The following is a 22,880-nucleotide window of genomic DNA, read 5'->3' on the forward strand; positions in this document are numbered from 1 at the left end:
ACCAGCGACACCTTGACAAACGTTTTGCTCCGGGTGCCCTAGTGCTACTTGGACCCCTTCCGGACGTATGGGCCTTTCTGAAAAGCTAGCTCCTTCCCGGCTACATGGGCTCATACCGCGTCCTTCGACAAGTGACTGATGCTGCGTATACGAGATTGTGTCCGCCAGTCCCACTGCATCTTCTGTTCCATTGCCCAGCGATGTCGCCCACGTTTCGAGACTCAAGCATTACCCCCCTTCGTCTGCTGTGGGTCCAATGGCACCGGGCCGCCGCTTCTGCCCCCGGGAGTCATGCTACGTGCCATTGGAAGATGATGATGTGGACACATGTATATAGGGGGACGTACCCATAACCAGCCTCTGGCCGGCCTGAGGACGACGACGTACCTTGCTTGATGTTGGCTGGCTTCCACGTTGGCCAGTGCTTGCTGCCCCCTGTAAATACGCCGTGTAAAAAGTTTACCTACTGTGCTTCCACGTAACAATATGTATCAGGAGATAGGACATGAATGGGCAATTGTTATTTTAATGATGGCATAATGGAGGCGGTCTGGTAAACGAAAACTTAGAAGTTTATGTCAACAATTTCGAGAGTGGAACTCTCATCGTCAGGGCAGTTTCGAAGTTTGCGTGGTGTTTCGTCGTGGTAGTATGGTGTGTCCACGGTGGCGACTCCCCTCGCCCCCGAGCAGATTTGAAGGAGAGGGCGGTCCGCTCACCCGGCCGCTCCTCGCAATGCTCGCGTCCGCTCGAGTTGAGCGTCGTAGGATCGTAGCTGATGAAGAGTCAGTAGACTGAATTTCGGACAACGGCTGGCCCCGAGTGATATCGGTGACGTGTTCGAGCGATACTGCTAAAAGAGTTATTTTAAATGGCTGCCTGTGCTCAGATATCGTGGTCAGTCATCGATGCCACCATCACAGGCTCTAGAAGCTAGCAGCGTGGGCGATGCCTTGTGATGAAGGTGCAGAGAGTGCAAGCGCGGCCGCCCCCACGGACGGAGAATCGTCCTCTGGAACTGTCATCTGTTGAACCTGAAGCGCCGAGCAGACGACGCGTCCCAGGAGCCTTTACGAGTTTACGCCTCACCTATTTGGGCGGAGCCCGAGCCATTTTGACCTTCACGGAAAGCTAACAGCGCATTTGGAATGAAAACTGATTGGAATGGTTTTACGTTATCCTGGCCAGCATTGAATCAATATACAGCGACGCAACGTATTGCCACCGTCGAAACAAGTAATGTATGCCGCGCATACTTCAGCGGGACTCCTTTTTCGCGCTTCCCTAAGAACATTCGGCGCCATCTAGCGGCAACGCCGTGAAGCCTGCGTGTTGCTTCCTAAATGCAAGCTGCGACGCGCCTCGTAACCATGCAGCGGCTCAAGTTGGTAGGCACCGCCAGCCCAGCGACTAAGACAGACAGACAGACAGACAGACAGACAGACAGACAGACAGACAGACAGACAGACAGATAGATAGATAGATAGATAGATAGATAGATAGATAGATAGATAGATAGATAGATAGATAGATAGATAGATAGATAGATAGAGCTAGAGTGCGTGAAATTGGAGAAGAGCGCTTCGCCTTAATAAGCTTGCGTTTCCCCTGATTGAAACGCTGTTCACTAATTGTTCAGAACGCGGATCAATTTCTTCAAATGGCTCATTTCATCGACAAAAAAAAAATCTGAGAAAATGACAAGCATGTATTGGCAAATAAATTAACTGTGCAGAAACTATCGACGATGTTTGCCAATGTAATGGAACAGGCCGAATGAACGAGCGAGCGACTGTTACACACTCATAACCGTCCATGAGCACTTCTTGTGTGCAGAGTACTACTGTGTAGGATATCTTATACCGTTGTGCAGAGGTAGATTTTTAAACTTCGTACTTCTAATTTACTCACCAATTTTCTGGAAATTTCTTAGAAAATTACTGCCCTCAATCACAGTTTCGCTAGTTACAGTTTTTAGTTTAATGTTCCCAAAACAACACATTTCATTTAAATTGGTCTAGCGGTTGTCATTATAAAAGCATTAAAAATTAAATTAGATTATGGGGTTTTACATGCCGAAACCACGATCTGATTATGAGGCACGCCGTAGTGGGGGACTCCGGATTAATTGTGACCACCTAGGGTTCTTTGACGTTCAATTAAATCGAAGCACACGGGTGTTTTTGCATTTCGCCCCCATCGAAATGCGGTCGCCGTGGCCGGAATTTTATTCGGCGACCTCGTACTTAGCAGAGCACGCGGGTCTTATAAAACTGTGTCTGAGTTTCACATAAATTTAAGCAGGGAAATCGTTGTTGGCCCCGAGCTAAAGCTTGCGCGGGTGTACCGTTTGATTCATTTCAACCGTTTGCGCTAGCTGGTACTTTTGAAAGCTTTGCTGGCTTTGCCGAGGCTTTGCCATGTATAATGGATCGGCGCTGGCTAAAGTAGGCTAGCCTCTCAGGTAGTCGGAACCGCAAAGAAGAAAAAAAAACATTGTTGTGGTACTCTGCGGCGATTCAATCCTTCTATCAATTACCATTGAACCAAATGGTTCCAAACGTGGTGCGGCGAGGGTGAATCCCGTGCCTCCAGATACGATTTCTTGCTTCCTCCCCGCGCCCTTCCCCCAGAGATTACGGTAGCCTAGACGCCCATTCAGCTACTGCTAGCTTCAAGCGCATAATTCCTTTATTAAAGCGAAGCTGTATAATCTTTCCCTTCGTCCCCAGTTTGGCGTATCTGCTAAAGTGGACCGATCCAGTTAAGAGCAGTAGCAGAATACCGGACCGTCGTACCCCTGAGGTGGAGTAACGAAATCTGAGCCGATCCTATGAAACGAACTGATATGGGACGTGGCGAGGGGGTGTTTGTAGAGGAAGGCAAGTTGCATACTGAAGCCATACGTGACTCAACGGAACTTCGGTGTATTTCAAAGAAGCAATTTTTCCTGTGAATATAGCTACTAGAACACCTCACAAACACATGTATACAATCGACTACATATATACATATACAAATATGACACATATACGACACAAATATGACACAAATATGACACATACACAAACACAATAGCGTCGACTAGCCATTGGTAGCTACCTTTGGTAGCATATACACTCTAGACTCGCCTAAATCCCCTTAGTGGGGCTTGAGCTCTATAGACTCGCCTAGAGTCTATAGAGTGTATGTGCTCCCTTTGGGGAGCTTTAGCAACCGGAAGTACAAGTTCCATCGGCGCGTATTAACATGATCGCACGAGTGCATGCGCAGCCACATGGTTTCACGCTTCAGCAGTGTTGCAGAACAGCCATTCAGAGAAGAATAAAAAAAGAAGAAGAAAAAACTATTCTGTGATTCAGATGTTTTAGATGCATAACAGAAGATACGAGATCGAGGACTTGAGATCACATGCGCAGGGTTGGTGTGTGTACTGTAAAAAAAAAAAGAAAAACTCTTAGTGTGTCAAAGTGTTGTGAACAGATGCTTAAAAAAAAATGTGAAATTTAGAAAAAATTTGTGTCAGAAGTGGGATTCGAACCCACGCCCACATTCGTGGACCAGAAATCTCGCACAACCCGCAACGCAGGCAAGGCATGTAACCTTGAGTCTGGCGCCTTAGACCGCTCGGCCATCCTGACACGTTTTCCCAGGGAACATAATATTCTATATATTCAGCATGAGAGCCTTACACCATGTTTGCTTTGCTTTTGTGCAATTAATTGCAACTAATGCACATGCCTACAGACGACGGTACGTCAATAATTCCAACAATTATTTCTTTCGGAATACTCCAACACCCAGCAGTCAAGGCGGTAACCGCCACAGGGGCATGTTCTTTTTGTAGATGGCAGTTCGAACAGTTCGTTGCATTTCCTGATCGGAAATCGTGAAGTCGGCGGCTGTTCGGTTCCTGTGGACAGGGCGGGCAGGCCTTGTAGCCGCTGGCTACCGAAAAGGAATAAAAAAAGAAGGTGCCCGTTTGCGTTAATCGGTGCTCTAGGATCAAAGAAGTTCCACCGGCGCCTTAAGAATGTCCGTGCATGCCGTGCCTCGTTTGCAGTGCGCCAGTGGTGTTCGCGCTGGTACCACGCGATGAGCGTCCCCAACGTGAGCCGTGGAACCACGAACACGACCGTGTTTACATTGTGCATAACCGCATCCAGTCGCCTTCCCGCTGCCACCTGTACTGCTTCATTACTACAACGTCGTCACCTGCTGTAGCAGCGGTGCCAAACGAGCCCGCGAACGCGTGCGTCCAACGATGGTGAACTTTGCCAAGGCGCTCGTCACCAAGGTGTGGAAGTTTGTGCTGGGATTTTTCGGCGTTCTACGCCGAGCGATGTGCTGCTTCCGCAAGCGCCGCAGGGCGTCCGACGTCGGCCTGCCCGTCTACCTTACCGCTCACGGGACGGAGGTATTTACGACGCGACTGCTTAGACCTGGCGTGCGTGCTTACTGTGCATTCTGCTTGCGTCTGTTAGCATCGACAAGTGTGAATCGTTAGCAGCTCCCCTATAAGCGTGTGCGGGCATCTCTTACTTTCGTTTCATAAGCAGTGGTCAGTTCGACCTAGGCGATTGTTACAGTAGCGACTGAATTGTTTAAACTGTGTGTCTAGCAACGGTAAAACTTGGTTGCCCAATGTGGAAGACGTCGCAGCTGGCGAGAAATTGAGTTAAAGAGTTGTAAATGCAGCTGTTGGTTATGTGCACTACCGTGTGCAGTGTGATATGGTGCCTGGTCTGTATTTATAGAAATCGTGTCTTGTTCAGCTTATCCATATTGCGCTGCCTCATGTCGCACATGGTTTTGTTGGTGGTCGTCTTGCTGCAAGGAGTAACCTTCTATGAAAGAAATCGTTGCTGCTTTATTTTCACATTTATGCAACAATTTCGTAAACCATCAACACGCACGGACACGGTAAACAGCACTATAAATTACCTTCTTTAGAAAATTGAGCTCTAGCCGACACTTCAGAGCTAACGGATTTTAGACGTCGCCTACCATTGCTTGCGAGAATTCTACTGAGGTGCCTTTCATCCTTCTGTGCAGCCTTGCAGTGTTCAGCAGCTTAAAGATGATCTTCAAAGCTGGGACTCTTGGAACGAAGAAAACGGGCCTGTCTCAGTCCAAGTGGACTGTTCAGGGAATCAGGGCACAGCAGGGGGTTCCCAAAGACATGCTGCAGTAGGCAATGGCCCTTCAAGTGGGCGACCGTCTGCCCCCGGCAGTCGTGGTGCTGGGGACCTGAGGCGAGACTCGCAGAGTGATGACGATGTGGACTTCTTCAAGGACATGGCACCCACCAACATCCGGCAGAAGAAGGTGGGCAATGCACGTTGTCATTGTGTCCAGGGCCGAGTACTTTTTTGTGGCATAACTTCACTTTTAGGGGATACTAAGTGGCCCATCTTAAGTCTAGGCAAAAGTGACGAATTTCATCGCGTCCAGATCACCACTTACGCCAAGAACAGAGCTTTTGTATGCAGAAGAATGACGTAAAAGTAGGACTGGGCTGGTATACTTCTACTGCAAAAATGTGGTGCCAACATCCATGACATGGGACAGGCACGGGCAGATTCAGGTTTCTTTTCAAGGGCGGGTCTGACATTAAAAGGATGATTGATGATAACGATTTTTTTAGGTGCTGACGGATTCTCTTCAATAATAATGAAACCTTTCTTGTCTCTCTAGAGCAATATAACAGTAACAGCTGTAAGAAGGGCTTCATGAGTTTGTCACGTGACCTACGCTGGCCCTGCGTGCACAAAATCAAATCCACATTGCATAACCTTTTTATAATTGATAAGTCGTAGTTGGCCATTGAACACTCTAAAATCTCAATTTTGTTACATCTTGGCACGAGAGGAAATGCAATTGGTCCAATTTTATTAGACTTTGTTACCCCCCCCCCCACCCCCCCCCCCCCAAAAAAAAAAAACATTGCTGACGCTTCACACTGATCATGTTGGCGCTGTTTGCTAAAGTCCCTTGAATAATTCATTGCCGAGTTCTGCCACCTCCTCTTCTGCACATATCATTTTGGGCTGCAATCACATCACAGTAAGCACAACATTGAATGTCCTGATATAATCTCGACCAGATGAGGTGGATCTTCACCGTAGGAATCAGGAAACGACGACGAAGCCGTGCATCATGATGATGAAAAAAGTAGAAATTATTGTATTCACTTTATTGGTACATGGATGTGACTCTTCTCTGAATCTCGAGCGGTTCTTATTAACACAGGGGCCAGCACGGCATTAAATAACCTCTGGCATTCCTGTGCTCGTCGCCGTCTTCTTCCGGAGCCTGTTTCCCCTTTGCCCGTCCTTGGTGTCAGCTTGGGGAAAATGGTGACGTCGTCTTGACCTTTGGTTTCTTCTTCTATCCTTATGTGTAAGCTTGTGGAGAACAGGTGGCGTTGTCTTGACCTTCGGTTTCTTCTTCCATCCTTTTGTGTAAGCTCGTGGAGAACGAGGTGGCGTCGTCTTGACCTTGTGGCCTGTCTTTCCCTTTGCCCCTCAGTGTCAGCTCGGGGAAAAGGGTGAGGTCGTCTTGACCTTCGGTTTCCTCATCTATCCTTTTGTGTCAGCTCATGGAAAATGGGGTGCCGTTGATTCGGAAAAGAGGGCAATTATGTTGACGTGGAGAAGCCCATTTGAATGCTTCTCACACCTGACAGGTTGATCATAACAGCCCACAGTCCTTTGTGCTTGCCGACCAGTGCGCAGGTCAAACCTGTGCAGTGGTCCCAAGGCACCATGACCGTCTCACCAAAAGCAGGGTGTATAAAGAAGTGAAAATACTTATAAGATATCTTAATAAGTTGATACTAAAAATGGTCCTGAAATGCTGGACCTGGGTCACTGTCTTGTATGCATTTGAAAAGCCGACCTTCCGTTTCGCCTCATGCGCTGTCCAGGCCGCGCCAATATCACGGCCTAGGTCAATCTAGGCCAATTACGTGAGGTACCCGCCGTGGTTGCTTAGTGGCTGTGGTGTTGGGCTGCTGAGCACGAGGTCGCGGGATCGAATCCCGGCCACGGCGGCCGCATTTCGATGGGGGCGAAATGCAAAAACACCCGTGTGCTTAGATTTAGGTGCACGTTAAAGAACCCCAGGTGGTCAAAATTTCCGGAGTCCTCCACTACGGCGTGCCTCATAATCAGAAAGTGGTTTTGGCACGTAAAACCCCAAATATTATTAATTACGTATGCTACCAGGACATCACACAAGGGCTAAGTGGGCCCGCACCATCGTGTGAGCTTACTTGGTGAGGATTGCGTCTTTCGTGAAGAGTGCGAGGTCTACAGGTTGGAGAAACGAAACAGGGGTCCATTTACATAGGAGATGCAAACTTATTTACAGAACAACAAGGTATACTCATACTGGCCGGTGCAGAGAGCGTATTTACAATGTTCTCGTAGCATTAGCTACTGGTCAGACCAGTTTGTATCTTTTTGGCGAGCGCATATCAAAGGACACTCCAGCACACCAAAGCTACATCAAAGGTGTCTGCTTTTAACACCACTGTCCTCTTGATCCTCAGGCCAGGGAAATCTGCGGTCACACCATCTTCCAATCGGAGCGCTCGTAGTCGCCTTGAGGGCAAGAGTGTACACAATCGCTCCGACACCTTTGTTCACTGAACGCCATCAAAGAAATACCCCCGGGCGCACTGCGCTAGAGAAAGAAGGGGACGCTCATAGACAGGGATGTCACGCTTGACTTTATTGGTGCGTCTTGGCTCCTGGAATGGGCCAGCAATTAGCTGGTTGTCTTTTGATCGGCTTAGGCAGCTAGCAGCAGCTGCAACGAAACGACATAGTATGGTACTCCCAGGATTTCCTTGGTCTCAGTGTTGTGGTTGGCGACCAAGTGTCATCCATCAACCCCAAAGCCGACAAACGTGTCTCGCCTCGGTGTTGCCACTGGTCTGTTCGAGGCGACGTATTGTGAGCTTTACGGAGCAATTCCTTGCAGTAGGGCAGGAGAGACTGGAAGGCCGCTTGCCCTGCTGGCCATCGTTACAGCATGGCATCCAAGATAGAAAGCTTAGCGTAAATACCACGGCCGGCACGTGCCAACAGACTTCCAATCTTTGGGCTGGGCCAGCAGGGCATTGCTCCCATTTTGCACCACCTTGCCATCTCCTTGTGTAGCTTCCAGTGCGCTGGTGAAAGTGAAACAAGAGGGCAAGCTGCTTATCTGTCCAATAGCTTCACTTGTGGTTGAAAGATTGAAATTTTTGCAGCAGGAGGTTCGTGAGGCAACGCAATTTAATAGTGATTATTTAGAACAGTGTTTCAGGGCCCCTTTAGGCTTCTGTAATGATGCATTCGGTGCTTGTAGTGAGAACAGAGCTTTTGTAAACGAGAAAATTACGAAAATGAAAAGTCCAAGTAGCGCCACTTGGCCGTGGAGTATGGTGCCTCTCCCGAGGCTGATCCACAGATAACGGCAGAGGTGGTGACGTGGAGATTGTTTCATGACTTCAGTTTTGGTGCAGGCAATTGAAATTGAGGAGCGGCAGCAGGACATTCAGTGGCAGTATTCTATGTAGCTAAGTTGTATATTGGCACCCACAAAACACTGATAGACTTCTAGAAAAAGTAAGCTACCGAACTAACACAATGTAATATTTTCCTTTAGTGTCTCTTTCACACAACGCAGTCTGCCCCCTCACGCAATACTCTGAAACCCGTTCTAACTGTGACGCGACATTTAAAACCGCGAGAAGGTGATGTGTATTTACACATGAAGTAGCATAGTTGAGCCACGTGTGCAATGAATACATGGATGAAAAGTTCCAGAAAAGGTGGCCAACCTGAACTAAAAACCTTTATTTTTGTCCTTTCGATTTCGCTCCAAAGTTTAGAAAAAAAAACATAGCGCTCCGATTCAGTACCGGTTGGATCGAAAATAATTTTTTTTTTCTGGTTTTCAATTCAGTTCCAGTTTGATACCCTGATTGATTGAGCTTAACATCCCAAAGCAACACAGGTATTATGAGAAATGCAGTAAAGTGCACTGGAATTACTTTGAGCAGCTGGGCTCGTTTAACGCCTTACATTCTGCTCATCACATTCTCCTCATCAGCAGAATGATGCCCACTGAGTCACCATAGCAGATCGAGTACTCGTCATCACACACTTGAAAAATGTGACAGGCTTTGTCACGTTGCCATTGCATCATGGCAAACACCAGTCTTCTAAGAAACAATATGCCGTTCTTTAGTTGTAACTGTATTGCTCTTTCAGCCGTCTAGAGTGTCACTCATCTCTCTGGCTTGATGGTTGCAGTACATACTTCGCGGTGAAGATGGTCTCGGGTCCATGCCCAGTGGTGGTCTCTCTAGTCGTCTCAAGTTTGATGCAAGGGCTGTGCTGCCGCACCAAGTGAGTAGTATTTTGTAATTTGCTTGCAGCTGTTTAGCCCCACTTTTCAATATAACTTTGCTGCCGAAAGATAAAAAAGTTAGTTTGTTAGCACACAATTGCTAGTACAATAGGGAACTGCACGAAAAAATGTTGTTATTGCTGTTGGTGTTGTCTTCTGGAAAGCTAGCTGGTTGAAGAATGTTTGAATGCCAATTCATTTCCACAACACCGGAGACCTTGCAAGCAGGCAACCTTTCAATACGCCTACAAGTGGTTGCATGCGAAAGATGCTGCCCTTATTACTTTTGTCTAGAAAATTGGCTAGAAGCTGACTTCAGTGTCACCTTTGAGCCTTTCTGAAGTTATAATTGCAGCCGAACACAAAGCCAGCTACGCACAAGTGCTGCTATGGGTACCATGGATAAATGAATGTTTGCACTGGCTCCACAGATGCTAGACACCTCTGCCCTGCCCCTCAATGTGGGACACTCGTTTTTCTAAGGGAAGCTTCATCTATGCTCAACAAGTTACAACTATCAGCTTCAGAAAGTTCAGTAAAAGACTTCAGTTTTGCATTTTCATTTCTGGTGACTCCTTATGTTGTACTGCCTCCTCCATAATGCACTCTGCTGTCATTACGAAGTTTTGCTTTTTGTTTGTCCTGTCATGCTTTTGCATGCTCCAGAATTTTCTCTCTCTCTCTCTCTCTTTTTTGTGTGCCTGCAAATGCTGTAGATGTAATGTGACACCATCTCCACATTGGCCAAGGTGTTTTCTCACATTGTCATAGTTGAAAGCTTTATGCACACTTCACTGAGCTGTGTTCCTGTGGAGTGACATGCCAATAACTATTGGAAATGTGGTGTGTTAACCACCACATCTACTAGCAACTATAACTGTGTTGTACTTTATTCAAAATCAGCCAAAATATGCAAACAGTTGCAGCAATATCTGGCGCAAAAAAGAGTTCACAAACCCTGTCATATGCTGAGTGTTGCGTAAATGGGAGTGCCAGGTTTACGAAACTGTTCCTGCTAGACCGCTAGCTAATTCATGGTCAGATTTTGCTCAGGGGTAGCGTTTTGCAGTCATCTTAGTTGAATGCCACATTTGCAGGCATTACTTTCTAGTTTTACCCACAATAAATACGAACTGAGCATCGTCTGCGATGACACCCCTAAAAAATTTCCAATTCTATTGCAAAAAAAAAAAGAGGGTTGCCACCTGGCACATCTGTGGCAAAAACAAAGGCATGGAGGACAACAAAAAATGTCAACCCTCATAGTGACTTGCTCGGTGGCCACGCCTTGCTGCAGCTCAAAAATGTGAAAGGAATTGATGGCAACTGTTAACACTAGTTAAAAAACAAACTGCTGATATTGCAGTAACAAGTGTGGTTGACAGTGAATCACCCGTAAAATAGTTTGGGGACTTTCAGCGGCTTTCCAATACAAAAGTTGTTCTGAAAGGGTTGCTCAAACAAATCCGTCAGCCAGCAGCATGGCCTGCCCACTGAGCTGCGTATGTGCCCTCCCACCTGCCCAGGGTGCTGAATTAGGCGTGCTCGAGGACGACGGCGACACTGCGCAGGCCAGCTGGGAGGACGAGGCAGAGCTGGAGGTGGACTCTGTGATCCGCGAGAAGCGCCAAGCTGAGCGGGAGCGCCGCATCGCGGAGCACCAGCGGAGGAAGCGCGAGAAAGAGCAGCAGCGCACCACCAGTGGCAGCATTGCTCCCGCAGCCGGCAGCAGCAGTGCTCCGCATTCCTCGCCGCCCAGCACCCGACGGAAGGTCTTCTAAGGGGCTGTCGACAGCCACCCTTCGTCACACACCATGCACACCTTGGGAGACTAGAAATGGACTCCTGCCTTTGTTGGCCTTGTGGTCAGTGGGTACTTTTTCCTTGCTAGCAAATTTACCTGATTCAAGCACTCCCTTGAACCACATTTGTACCCAGTTTTTACAAACAAGTCGTGAGGGGGACTTCCTCAACTGTTTTCGTGTGATGGCATGCTTGGTTTCAAATGTAAGTCACAGAACAGATGGCAGCGCAACTTGCCTCAGAGTCCCAAATTTTTGCATTGAAATGCAACAGTGTAGACCGCTTAGAACATAAACTGTCGGAGTCTCGAATATCTGCACTTCAAGTGGTACTGCACTGTAACCAAAACAATTTTTCAATAGCTGCACACGTGCAAAACGTGTGGACAAAGCAGCGTTGCTAATCCAGCAATCAAAGCACGCTACCGGCATGTTTGCATTCACTTAAATTTATGAACATTGAAAAGGTAACATCCGAAGACCCGAAATCATCACATGAACCATATAAAACACAGAAAAGAAATGTCATAAAAGAAACAGTCACCAACCAGTTTGGCAGACCTGCCAATTTATTTGGACTTCTGCGCAGCACCAGCACCTACTCCATAGAACCATTGTAGAAGAGCGATGCAAGTTTCGGACGGCATACGGTGTCTTGCTTGATTTTTCGGACTGATCTGCGTGCGCGATGTCAAAAGCACACCGACCACGTGCCACGTTGCCGTCATTCAAGCTATTGCTCATGCCTTCACTTTCATTGCTGAGGTTGTTCCTACACGTTCCAAGTGCCAAATGACCGCTGCGAAGAGTTGCGTTGACGTGGTGTCAAACTGCAACATTGGTAGCCAGCTCCCGACGAGGCGACGCTGGTTAGGCCTAGCCTAACTGACGCGGCTGTCTGGACGAATGCCATCATAGGATCGAAGCTGCCCTTGATATGTTTGTAGATGTACACAATCACATGAAGATCGGGCATGAAATTGTGTGGCATGAGCTGAACTGACAGCAGCATGCGTGAAGCAGAGTGGGTTCATGAGTGATCGGCTGGCAGCTACCATGAACACCTGTTAAGTTCAGAGAAAGGGCAGAGCTGACAGAGGACTGACCATATATAGGTGCAATAAAAGTAATCTGTGACATCGCAAAGGAATTTGACAGAATGCTTTTGAGGGATAGGATACAGAAAAGAAAAGAAACATGGACAAGGCAGACATCACTTGTGCTCAACCAGCACCATCTAGTTGAAATGAAATGAAAGTTTATTTCCATCTTGTGAGGTACAGATGGGGCGTGGCGGAAAAAAAGATGTCCATTGGACAGCTTAACAAGTTCACCATCTCTCATTTGGGCAGAGGCAGCATCACATTCTTTCATTCATTCAAAATATACACGTATACCGTACATACATAGTATTGCACATCATATACTTTACTCAAAAGTCACGAAGAGCATCAATGGAACAATACACATAGAATGGTCATACAAGTGTTACAAAGCAATCACATACATCAGCCGGAGCACATTGAGAGACGAAGAGAAAAGATTGAAACGAAACGAATTGTAATAATTTAAGAGTGTGGGTAATGTATACCTCGGCACTGTTTCCCGTAGTTTGACCATGGTGTCGGTATTGTCCAGTCTTCGAAGTGTCTTGTGATATAATTTGATGCTCTAGTTTGTAATTGGGCGAGTTCATTTGGGTATCTTAAAAATTTGTTGCTGGCACATATTACAGTATGCACCTGACATTTTGTCATTGTATAATGTGTCTGGATTTTGATGAATAATTAGCCGTGGCCAAGACTTAGAAGTACAAGGCTAAATTCAGAGCGCAAATTACGGAGACACAAGCTAAGGCACAAGAAAAGACAGGACATGGCGCTACTGTCCCAGTAGTTCACGCTCTGAATTTAGGAATTTAGCCATGCTTCCATACCAACTCGCCCATTTTTCACATTTAGCGGAAGTACAACATTGTTACTGTTGCAGAGGACAGCTAGCACGCTTTATTTTGCTGCATTTGTGTGCTGTGTTTTGTTGCTGTGATAAGTTCGTGAAGTAACAATGGTTTTCTACGCAACACTTTATCTTGTGTGCAGGTGGTCCCAAGCTATAGTAAAGGCAGTGGTTGCTTCTTCAAGAATTTGCATTGCAGCTCCATGTCTTCGCAAACTGGCACCCGTGCAAACCCAACACTAACTGTCCAGTGAGGTGTGCACCCAGGACCAAGTGACTGGCGACATATTGTTCGAGACACAAGGACCTTAATGGGATGATCTTTTGCCATTGTCATTTGGCTTTCAAGTGCAAGGATAGGACATCGTGGACTGTCTGTCAGTTTGTTGACTTTGAGGATGGCACACAACAGTTGTCCACGGCACATTGACTGCAGCGTGTGGGGTGTGGCGCTCGTAACCATATTGTACAAGGGTGCAAGCAGTGACGTTGTTTCCAGCACCAGACAATGTATAATTATACTTTTCCTTCTTTATAGTTAGCAGATGTGTTGTTACAGGTTTATAGTTTGGGTGTGTTTTTTATAGTACATAAAGCGCTAATTTGGACTGTTGGCGCATGCCCGGTTAATGAGGTAATTGGCGCTTAAAGCAGGAGGTAGAGCGGACGACAAACAATAGGTGCAGACAGCAGCAAGTGTGTTTGTCGTCTGCTTTTCTTCCCATTCTAAATGCCGTTTCTTTGAGCAGCTGAGTCTCTTGTATTCGGGTATAAAAGCCAGCAGACCTGCGCAACGCATTGGTACACTTTGTCCCTTCAATGTTACAACATCCACAAGCCGGAACAACCAGTTTGTGGGCTCCCTTGCCTGTGATAGAAGTGCGCACGCTCGGTCGGCTTTCAGTCACGTCCGTGTGTGTCAAACAGGCCAGAAGGTTGGCCTGTTTGAGTCGAAAGCAAGAGCGAATTGTTGAGAGCGACTTCAAATGATTACTGCAAGAGTAAAAAGAGTCCGCAGATTTTCTGTGTTCTACTATAATAGTGCGTGTGTCTTTTATAATGTATGTTGCTTGCGGCTGCAGTGCATGTGGCTAGATGGTTGTAATGTGTTAAGTGCTATGACAGGGTCACATTGCTGCGCATAGCTTTACATGCCCCGTGGCACGGTGATTGGTCCCACATTTGGAAATGTGTAATGGGTTGTTGCACTTCCTACAATCAAAACAAGATATGCTAGCAAATGAATTATTTCTGAGCACCATATATGTGTCCATAATTAGCCTGCATCATTGCATGTGCTCCAGCCAGCTCTTGTGCAAAAGTCACAGGAGTTTCTTAGCTAGTATCACGAAAGTACTCAGTCACACCACTGCCAGTCACAGAGTATGCAGTGCTTTCTGTTCTGAGAGCCGCAACTGCGTATAAGGATTAGCGAGTTTTGCATGAGTAAGATATAGTTAAACAGACTGCACCAGTGTGTGGGTATTCTGATTTTGCAGTCATTTGGTGTGCTATTGTACAGTGGTCATAATGTGCACTGGATTTGCTCACGATGGCTCAAAGGAATGCAAGCTACGGCCCATAGAAGGAAGGAAACAATAGCATTAAATGCGATACCTCTCCGAAATAGCGGTTACAAGAAAGCCCTGCTCTGGCGAGATGCGAGGGCTACCCAACAAGAAATATTTCATGTCCACCTTTGTTAAATTTTGGCCGTCTTCGATGTATTGCAAACTTGTTGCATGGGTTTTAGCTTTGTGATGCCGCATACAGTGACTCGTGCCTGTCCAATGGAAAAGTGGTCAAGTGTTTCTTGTGCATTGTGTTGCAAAAGCTTTTGCATGTTTGCAGTGCCACAGTTTATTTTGACACAGTCGTTTGGCCGCAACACTTGGTTTGCTCAATATGGTTCACTGTTGAGGCCCAGATCATGACCGCTATTGACTCTAATCTGAGCATTGCACGTAAATTTTTTCAGCTATTTCCTTATGGAGTCTTCTGCCGAAGCACCACATAAAGCCATTGTGTAGATAGGAAATATGCTAGTCATGTTTTTGAGTCATTACAGAAGCACCTCCTGTTACTATATTACCCCATAAGTGAGTCTTGTGCATGATTTCAGCAGCATCATGTAGAGCTTGGTTTTTTGCATCAGTGATAGATGATAGTGAGTGACCAGATTAGCAAGCTTTCTTTGTCATCTAAGAATGCTTATGCTTTCCTCTTTCTTTAACTAACTTGTTTCTAATGGTGCATTTAGCGGGAATATGTGCATGTCTTTCAGAGTCTGTATTTTGTTCTGTTATTTTTGTCCAACTATTCTGAAAGTGTGGCAAAACTTTGGTGGCTGGCTTTGCTGTCGATGTTATGCTATCTTAAAAGCGAGATGTCGAGTGAAAGAAAGGCACAACCCACATTGCTGAATTTTCTCAATTCTGTGTAAATGTTTGCTGTGCCAGAACTTCTGTTTTGCATGCACAATTCTTGTTGGGTATTTCCACATTTTTTTATGTACCAGATGTAAAAAAACAAAGGTGAAATTAACCCGCACAGAAAAGCTTTGCTTCATCCAAGTGTAGTTGTTGATTTCAAAACCTGCTTTCATCTCAGTCAAGTTACTTTTTTGTTAAAATAGAATCTCTTGACGTCTCTATGTAAAGTAGCTGCAACAACATCTTTACACAAAGCTCTGCCTTGCTCTGGGAACAATCCTCAGAAGCCTGGCTTTCGGCGCAAACATGGCGTGTGGCTTGTATTAACAATACCGACTACTACGTCTAACAAGCTTCAAGATATTCCAACATGAAGATGACTGTTCTGTTGGAACATGCTGGAAACTTTTTGGATGTGTTTGTTGGTATGACTAACTATCCTTCTCCCAGTTTGTTATTTCTGTTCTAATGCTCCAGCTTGCACCCAGTGACACGTGCAGCTTTGCCCAGTGTTGGCCACTCACATGCGACCAGCATTGGTGCACGCACGTAGTGGCACGCCATTTTTGCCAATTTTGGTCGCGTAGAGCAAAGGACAAAAAATGAGTGGCATTAGAAGAAAAGTTCTAAGAACTTGCTGCCGCAGGACTGGTGTGGTGCAACAATTCTTTTAATTTGATTCAGTTTTGTCATCTGCCAGGCCAGCTGGCTAAACCTGTTGATGACGTAGAGGCACCGTGCTTAGCAGAGCCACTGAGAAGGGTACGAAAACAGTAGCGTTGGAATGGAGCAGGAATTAAGCAGGAGGTGCACAATATGATTCTGAGTGTGATTTAACGTATGACTAGTCATACCAACAGCCACATCCAACAAGTTTATGACAGGATTCGACAAATTCTGACAAGGAGATGGCTGCTCGGACTGTTGGCACCTATCAGAAATTTGCACGTGTTTGTTGGTACAAGTCATTGTGTACTCGATCGTGCAGGAAATTGTGTCTGGCACTTTAGAATTGTGTCTTTTTCTGGCTCTGGTATTGCGTGCCATGTTGGACAAGAGTGCGCACAACATTTCATTGCGAACACAATTAAATCTGCCCGCGTGTCTGCGTATCTGCTGGCTTGATTAATCAGACATTAATGCCGCTCGTATTACACAACGAATGCAGTTGTGTGTAGGGCCTTGATTTTACACGCTTTCAATACCTTTCTTCATGCTACCAGGCGAAATGCATATTCTTGTGGGAAAGCAGGAGCGCCTACTCTCCCAGCAAGTGTTGAGATGTTTGTGCACCATGTTCTGGTCGATGTACGAAGCATGGGTGTGGTGTCACCAGGCAATGTTTTAAAAGCCCAAACTTGCCAATCACTTGGTAGACAAGAGCCCAAGTCTAGCTCCAGAATCTCTGGTTCGCGGCATGGCTGATGCGCGCATTTGTAATTCAGCTTGCCCAAGGAACGGGCTCCTGTGTCTGAGAATTTCCAGTGTGACATCACAAGTATGCCACAGTGGTTCTAATGTGTTTGTGACTATTGCATTCATTCAGCTCAATTCGTCATCAAGCATATGGCTGGCCCATGCCTTTGAGTGGTGTGCTCTTTTAAAGGGCCCCTCACCAGGCTCCGTAGCGAATTTTGGTTATACTCTGAAAGTTGTTACGTGCCCTCTAAAAACTGTTCAGCTGCAAGAATTTTTCAAATTGGTTCGTTAATAGCCGAGATAGAAATATTTCAGTGATGCGAACTCGTGATTTCAGGAGGCGAGCGCCATTTCCAAGAGAGGCACTCTCTCCACTAGCCCTGTCTAGCCTCCGCAAGTGAAATTACTTCCCTGCATTCTGCCATACCGGACCTCGAGTATCGCGTGATGCATAGGTCAAGGGCCCCACCTTCATATATTTTCCCCCTGGTTTTTTGCTGCGCGGTGCACTTTCGTTGATGGTGTCGTGTGCGAGCTTCTGTGATCGTCTTGTCTCGCACAGCGCACAATTGTGTTTGCCGTGCACGAGAACACTTGACCAGCAGTATAAGTCAGTGCTCCGCGAATGCTGAGGCAGGCACAAGCACATCACAGAGCATGATCGCATGCTGGAACACGGTAGAAAATGACATAGTTTCGGTGTCGGCGCGTGCGACAGTACGATGTGGGAACAAGCACATGAAACAGAAGTACGTCTCTCTTGCTGCCGTGCGAAGTAAAACAAATACACGCGGGCATTGAGTTTGCATGTTTTATCATTTCTCTAAACCTTAATTTGTCTATCGACGCAACAGATTAACACAAACAACAGATGTTGCCTTGAATAATTCTCAAAGTCGCGAATCACGAAGAGCTACGTCACAGCAAAGACACATGTACGTAGGCGCACTAGCACGTATACATCATCCCTCCGGCTTGGAGCGCGGCACCTGTGAGGAGAAGGGCAAGCGGCATTCGGTTTGAAATTTCAGCTATTTTCGTGGTGCGTGGCAACGTAGTACTTAGCAGAAACAATCGTTAGTGCACATTGTATGCACGGCACTTGTCAGCTCAAAATGGCCAGACCTGGTAAGGGGCCCTTTGATGTGAACGCAGCTTGAGCAGTTAAGTGGATGCCTCATTTTGTCACACTTGCTGCCCTGGCGCAGCTGTCTGTTGAGAAGAGCTCCAGAAGTTCACAGTTGCCAAAGAAAAAATCTTTGGCACTGAGCCAGCCATTGATCTCGATGCATAGAAAAGGTATGGAGGATGTAGGGCAATGTGTTGCCTAAGGAGATGGGGTTATTGTTATGTATAATAAAACATTTCCAAATTATTAAAAGGTGATGTGTGTCTGAGTCTCTCACCATGGGCCACTGGACAAAGCTCATGCCATCTGTTTTGCCGTTGAGGCACAGAAGGCAGTAGACAGTGGACAACTGCATGACAATACAAATGCAATGAAGAAAGCAACCAAGTTATAAATTCAGGGATATAACGGAGTAAAAATACTGCGTGTTCGAAACTATGCTCATGTTTGGGTGAATAGAGCAACACCTAAAGTAATTTATATTGCCAGTGCCAATAATTAGCTAAAGTAAACTGTTTAAACATGCCAGCGGCACACAGTGCGAAATAATTTTGAAAGCATTTTGTATTAGCAGATGGAACACATACTTTTAGTGGCTGCAGTCAAATGCTTGTGGAAATGGATGCCATTTAGTAAATAAAGGTAGAGTCTAGCCATCCATTGTCAGCATTAGCTAGCTGGTCATTACTATCTTTAAAATCATATTTGTAGTAGCAGTTATTTTAGATAATAGTTGTGCTAGCACACACCTTTTCATACCCTGGTCTCACGGGCCATTTTCAGTGGGGATTGGGACCGAATTTCTCGATTGCGACAGACTTCCGTCCACAGCTTGTGCAGATAAGCCAATGACAATTCAAAAATTCGATGCTGATCGGGCTTGATTTCGAACGAAAGTGTTCCGTGTGACTAGGGTATAAAACATACGTCGTTGGCATACTTGTCCGTGATGTAAAAGAATGCTTAATGGGTTCGACTTCACTGTCATCGTGCTAGTGTTGCGGTGGTAGCTAGAAAGAACCTGGTCCCATGGTTGCGCGCTGCCTTTGAGTTCGAAAGGAGGAAATTCCTCCTGGACATCCAAGTAGATATGCTGAATGTTGAGCTTTGAAGAGACCAATTGTTTGTGAAGTAACTTTAGAGCCAATAGTTGGTTTGCCAGAATTTCGCTTTAGACAAGCCTAGCATACAATTACATTGCCAATTACAAACGCAATGTGAAGCCTCCGGGATAGATGATAGATGTATGTGCCCGAATGAGCTCATTATGAGGAGATTGCTCAGAGAGCATTACTGATTACATAAGTATAGCTTTCAATATTGATATGTTTATTTCCAGCAAATTAATGGGTGTGTTTAGGTGCTTGTCTAACTTTAATAAATTGGTGCATGTCAGTGCTGTCTCTTTGCAGGTACAGAAAACTAATGATGCTTGGCAAAAAGAGAGAGAGAGAGAGAAAATGCAGTCACAAAATGCCATCACGATTGCTCAGTGGTTTTGTGAGTTGTGATTGGCAGACAGATTGACCAATAAGGTTTAGCATCCCAACCCAGCACTGGCTACGATAGGCACTGTAGTGGAGTGCTCAATTCATTCTATCTGTGGTTCTTTACTAAACATCGAAAGCACCCTGCAGAACTATCAAGCTTGCATATTCCATCACCATCGGACTGTAGCTGCTGAAGCCCGTGAACTTGTTCGCTGTAGAAATAAAGCACTGTAGCCACTGACATATTACACATAAGCTACGGCGTATTTGCCACTGCTGCAATTGCTGTACATGCTTTACATAACAATGCAGGCCGTTAAGTGAAAGAACTGCTGCTGTTTCCATTTTTTGTGGCAAATAATATTTGATAAAACAGTTGAAATCGGTTTTCTAATCTTGTCACACTACATATAATACTCTGCTGGGCTTTGCTTTTCATTCCTTTGGTACCAATTCTGTTATTTCTAAAGGACGGCTGGTAACTGGAACCTGGTGTTTGCTATATTGCTGCTGTCTAACCGTTTATTAACATCATGCCTATCACTATCATATAATAGTTCAGTTGCTCATTGTACAGTCGTTAGCTTCTCCCACTTCATTATCCCAAATTTCAAGCTGATAAATTATTACTGGTAGAGTGCACTCGCTGTATTCTTTTCAAGAATATTATTTTTTGTATGCAAATTTCCATCTTGCAATCAGGGTCCCCATTGTCCAATTGCCCTAGATAAATTTCAAAAAAATTCTGGCATTTTACATGCCAACACCACTCTCATTATTAGGTGCGCTGTAGTGGAGGACTCCAGATTAATTTTCACCTCCTGTGGCTATCTTTAACGTGCACCTAAATATAAGTTACTCCCACCTCGACTGCTAATAAGTTGGCATGCTTATTCTGGGCTGATTCCGATTTGTTTTCAAATTAAGGGCAATTCTAGACCTCGCCAACCTGTGATCTCAGTTCTTTATCTTATTCAGCTCCTCTACATCTTGCATATGCCAAAATAAGATGCATCAGCAATGGTGAAAGGTTTTGCTCGTGCGGAAAGGGAACTCATTCTGACCCAACCACTCCACCAGCATACTTTCCTTCACAAGGCAGACCTGGTCCCCGAGGGCCATAGAAACCCTGTATTGTGTTCACCTGAACGGTGCTTTTACAAACAGTTATTTATGCCAATTTAGACAGTCTACCTGTTGCTATTGTGACAACTGTGGTGCTATACTAAAAGCGGTTGAACGCACCTTGTTAGAATGTCCAGCTGATAGAGATGAAAGAATATGCTATGAAAGGCAAATGGACAAAATTGGTCAGATGCCACTGATGCTGAGAAGCACATTATGTCTGATGCCATGTCCTTCTAAGCAGGACCAGGCTTTAAACTTGTTGCTTGCTTGCCTTCGGGGCATTGGCTTGCTTGTCAAGCTTTCGGAAATGCTTTATATGTACACTAGAATCATTGAACTTCACTTTACATGTAAATACCAAGTCCACCTTCTTCGTGTTTCTTCTTCTTAAAATTGTGATAGCAATCATGTGGACACTTCAGGTGAGTTTTCACTGTTGTTGTGATCTTCCGTATAAAGACTAGTGGATAAGATCATATCAGCATTTGCTGAGAAGCTGAGAAGGATGGTGGCTTGATGGGCACTGTCTTTTCACGCGTCCAATGTGAAGGTCACGTGGTCAAGCACGTGCGAGGGGGTGAGGGGGAGGTGAGCACGCGGTGAGCAAGCATAACAAATACCTGGTGCAGCCCCGCCCCAGCACGCTACCCGGTAACTGGTAGCATGCCAGGGGAGGTGGGGGTGCAGGTGAGCGAGTCTGCTCCTTAGCCGAGTCGTGGCTGCCCATGTGCGGTCCGCGTGCCCTATTTTGGAGGCAATCTGCAGCAGGTGCAAAGGTCAGCAAGCCGAGATGGCAGGTGGCTTCTTCGCATGTGCTGCCTTCTTGTGTGCCTAGTGACGTCGAATCTCAAGCTTCGGAGATGCGTGGAAGCGAAAGGCAGCACGAAGCGCTCACTTGCTACTGCTGTAGTGCTCCTGGTCATGCTAGCGTTTTGACAGTGAGCACTCATGGTCATCGTGATAGATTCATGTTTGCCTGCCTATGCTTGAAACCACACTTGTTTGTTTATTTAGTACACGAATGTTGATTGCAATTTATATAGCCGATAAAAACAAAGAATGTTACTTGGTGTAGTTGTCAAATACTTTGCCATCGCTATCAATGCTTTGCTTTTCAGGAGAAAGCAGTACTTTTTTTCTTTTTTTTACCCACCCTCCGTCCTATGCCTTATCAATCTCCCATTCCCATCCCACACAGGGTAGCATGTAAATAACTGCACGCACGCCACCAGAAGTATCCACGTTTCATGAAACAGATTTCTATCTCCCTCTCGGCACGAGTTTGAAATTTATTTGCTTTTCCATTACGGCTTTTGCAGGCACACTTCCTATATTGCTGTTTCCGAAAGGCGTTATATTAGGCATTAGAAAAATGTAGTTGGCTCACTTATGAGCAAATCAAAGTGCAAGCTGCTAGTTCACCATCCATACAGTCGTGTTCTAAGCAGAACCACTGCATAAGAAAAAGCGCATAGCACCGACTGCATGTTACATCGCCTGCAGCTGTCGGCTGCGTGTTGTTCCACTCTTAAATGCAGTAACTGGGAAAATTGTGAGCCTTGTCGAGTGGCCTACTTGCATTGCGTGCTTTCTCACTTACATGGGGTCCCCTCTTAAATCTAGAGCTAACATTTCCCTTCTTATACTGCATTAAGCAATGTAAGCGAGCTATATTCATTCACCAAATGACTGCATGCTTTCTACTCAAGTTCTGTAAAACCAGCGCAACAAGCACACATGCAGGCGACAAATAAGAAGGTGAATAGTACAAGCATCAAGATACAATACTTATCCTGTTGGCTCTTTTTTTTCTCTCGTGTTGTACTAATTTAAAGAGAAACCTTATCTGGGTCAACTTCTGCAACGTTACTTTTTGTTTAACCCTGTAATGCCCAAACACAGCTACACATCAAGGAAAGTTAGGACAACCTGTTCATTTATATTTCTTACCATGGAGAGTACATTTATTTGCACACAAAAAACAACGAAATGTTACTTGAGTTATACGAATTAGTGCAGTAATTAATTTAGCAATCGGTTCCATAAGCTATCCACAACTAAAAAAATTGCTCCAGCATATCAAACATGCTACTTTGTCCAGCATTATTTTCCCCTGCTT

The 22,880-nt window shown here is 45.7% G+C and overlaps 1 protein-coding gene and 1 non-coding gene across 2 annotated transcripts; one reads left to right on the forward strand and one right to left on the reverse strand.

Moving 5' to 3' along the window:
* Positions 1-3,520: 3,520 nt before the first annotated feature.
* TRNAL-CAA (transfer RNA leucine (anticodon CAA)) lies at positions 3,521-3,641 on the reverse strand. The gene is made up of 2 exons: positions 3,604-3,641; positions 3,521-3,566 (listed from the first exon to the last, which is right to left on the reverse strand). It is a non-coding gene; the product is annotated as a tRNA-Leu (tRNA).
* A 26-nt stretch (positions 3,642-3,667) lies between these two features.
* Positions 3,668-17,202, forward strand: LOC135909461 (receptor-binding cancer antigen expressed on SiSo cells). The gene is made up of 5 exons (XM_065441452.2): positions 3,668-4,417; positions 5,056-5,328; positions 9,309-9,404; positions 10,932-11,270; positions 13,307-17,202. Exons 1-4 carry the CDS (start codon positions 4,265-4,267, stop codon positions 11,184-11,186), a joined length of 777 nt encoding a protein of 258 aa, XP_065297524.1. The 5' UTR covers positions 3,668-4,264; the 3' UTR covers positions 11,187-11,270; positions 13,307-17,202.
* Positions 17,203-22,880: the final 5,678 nt, after the last annotated feature.

This window comes from Dermacentor albipictus, chromosome 3, assembly GCF_038994185.2.
Source record: "Dermacentor albipictus isolate Rhodes 1998 colony chromosome 3, USDA_Dalb.pri_finalv2, whole genome shotgun sequence".
Taxonomy (NCBI): Eukaryota; Metazoa; Arthropoda; class Arachnida; order Ixodida; family Ixodidae; genus Dermacentor; species Dermacentor albipictus.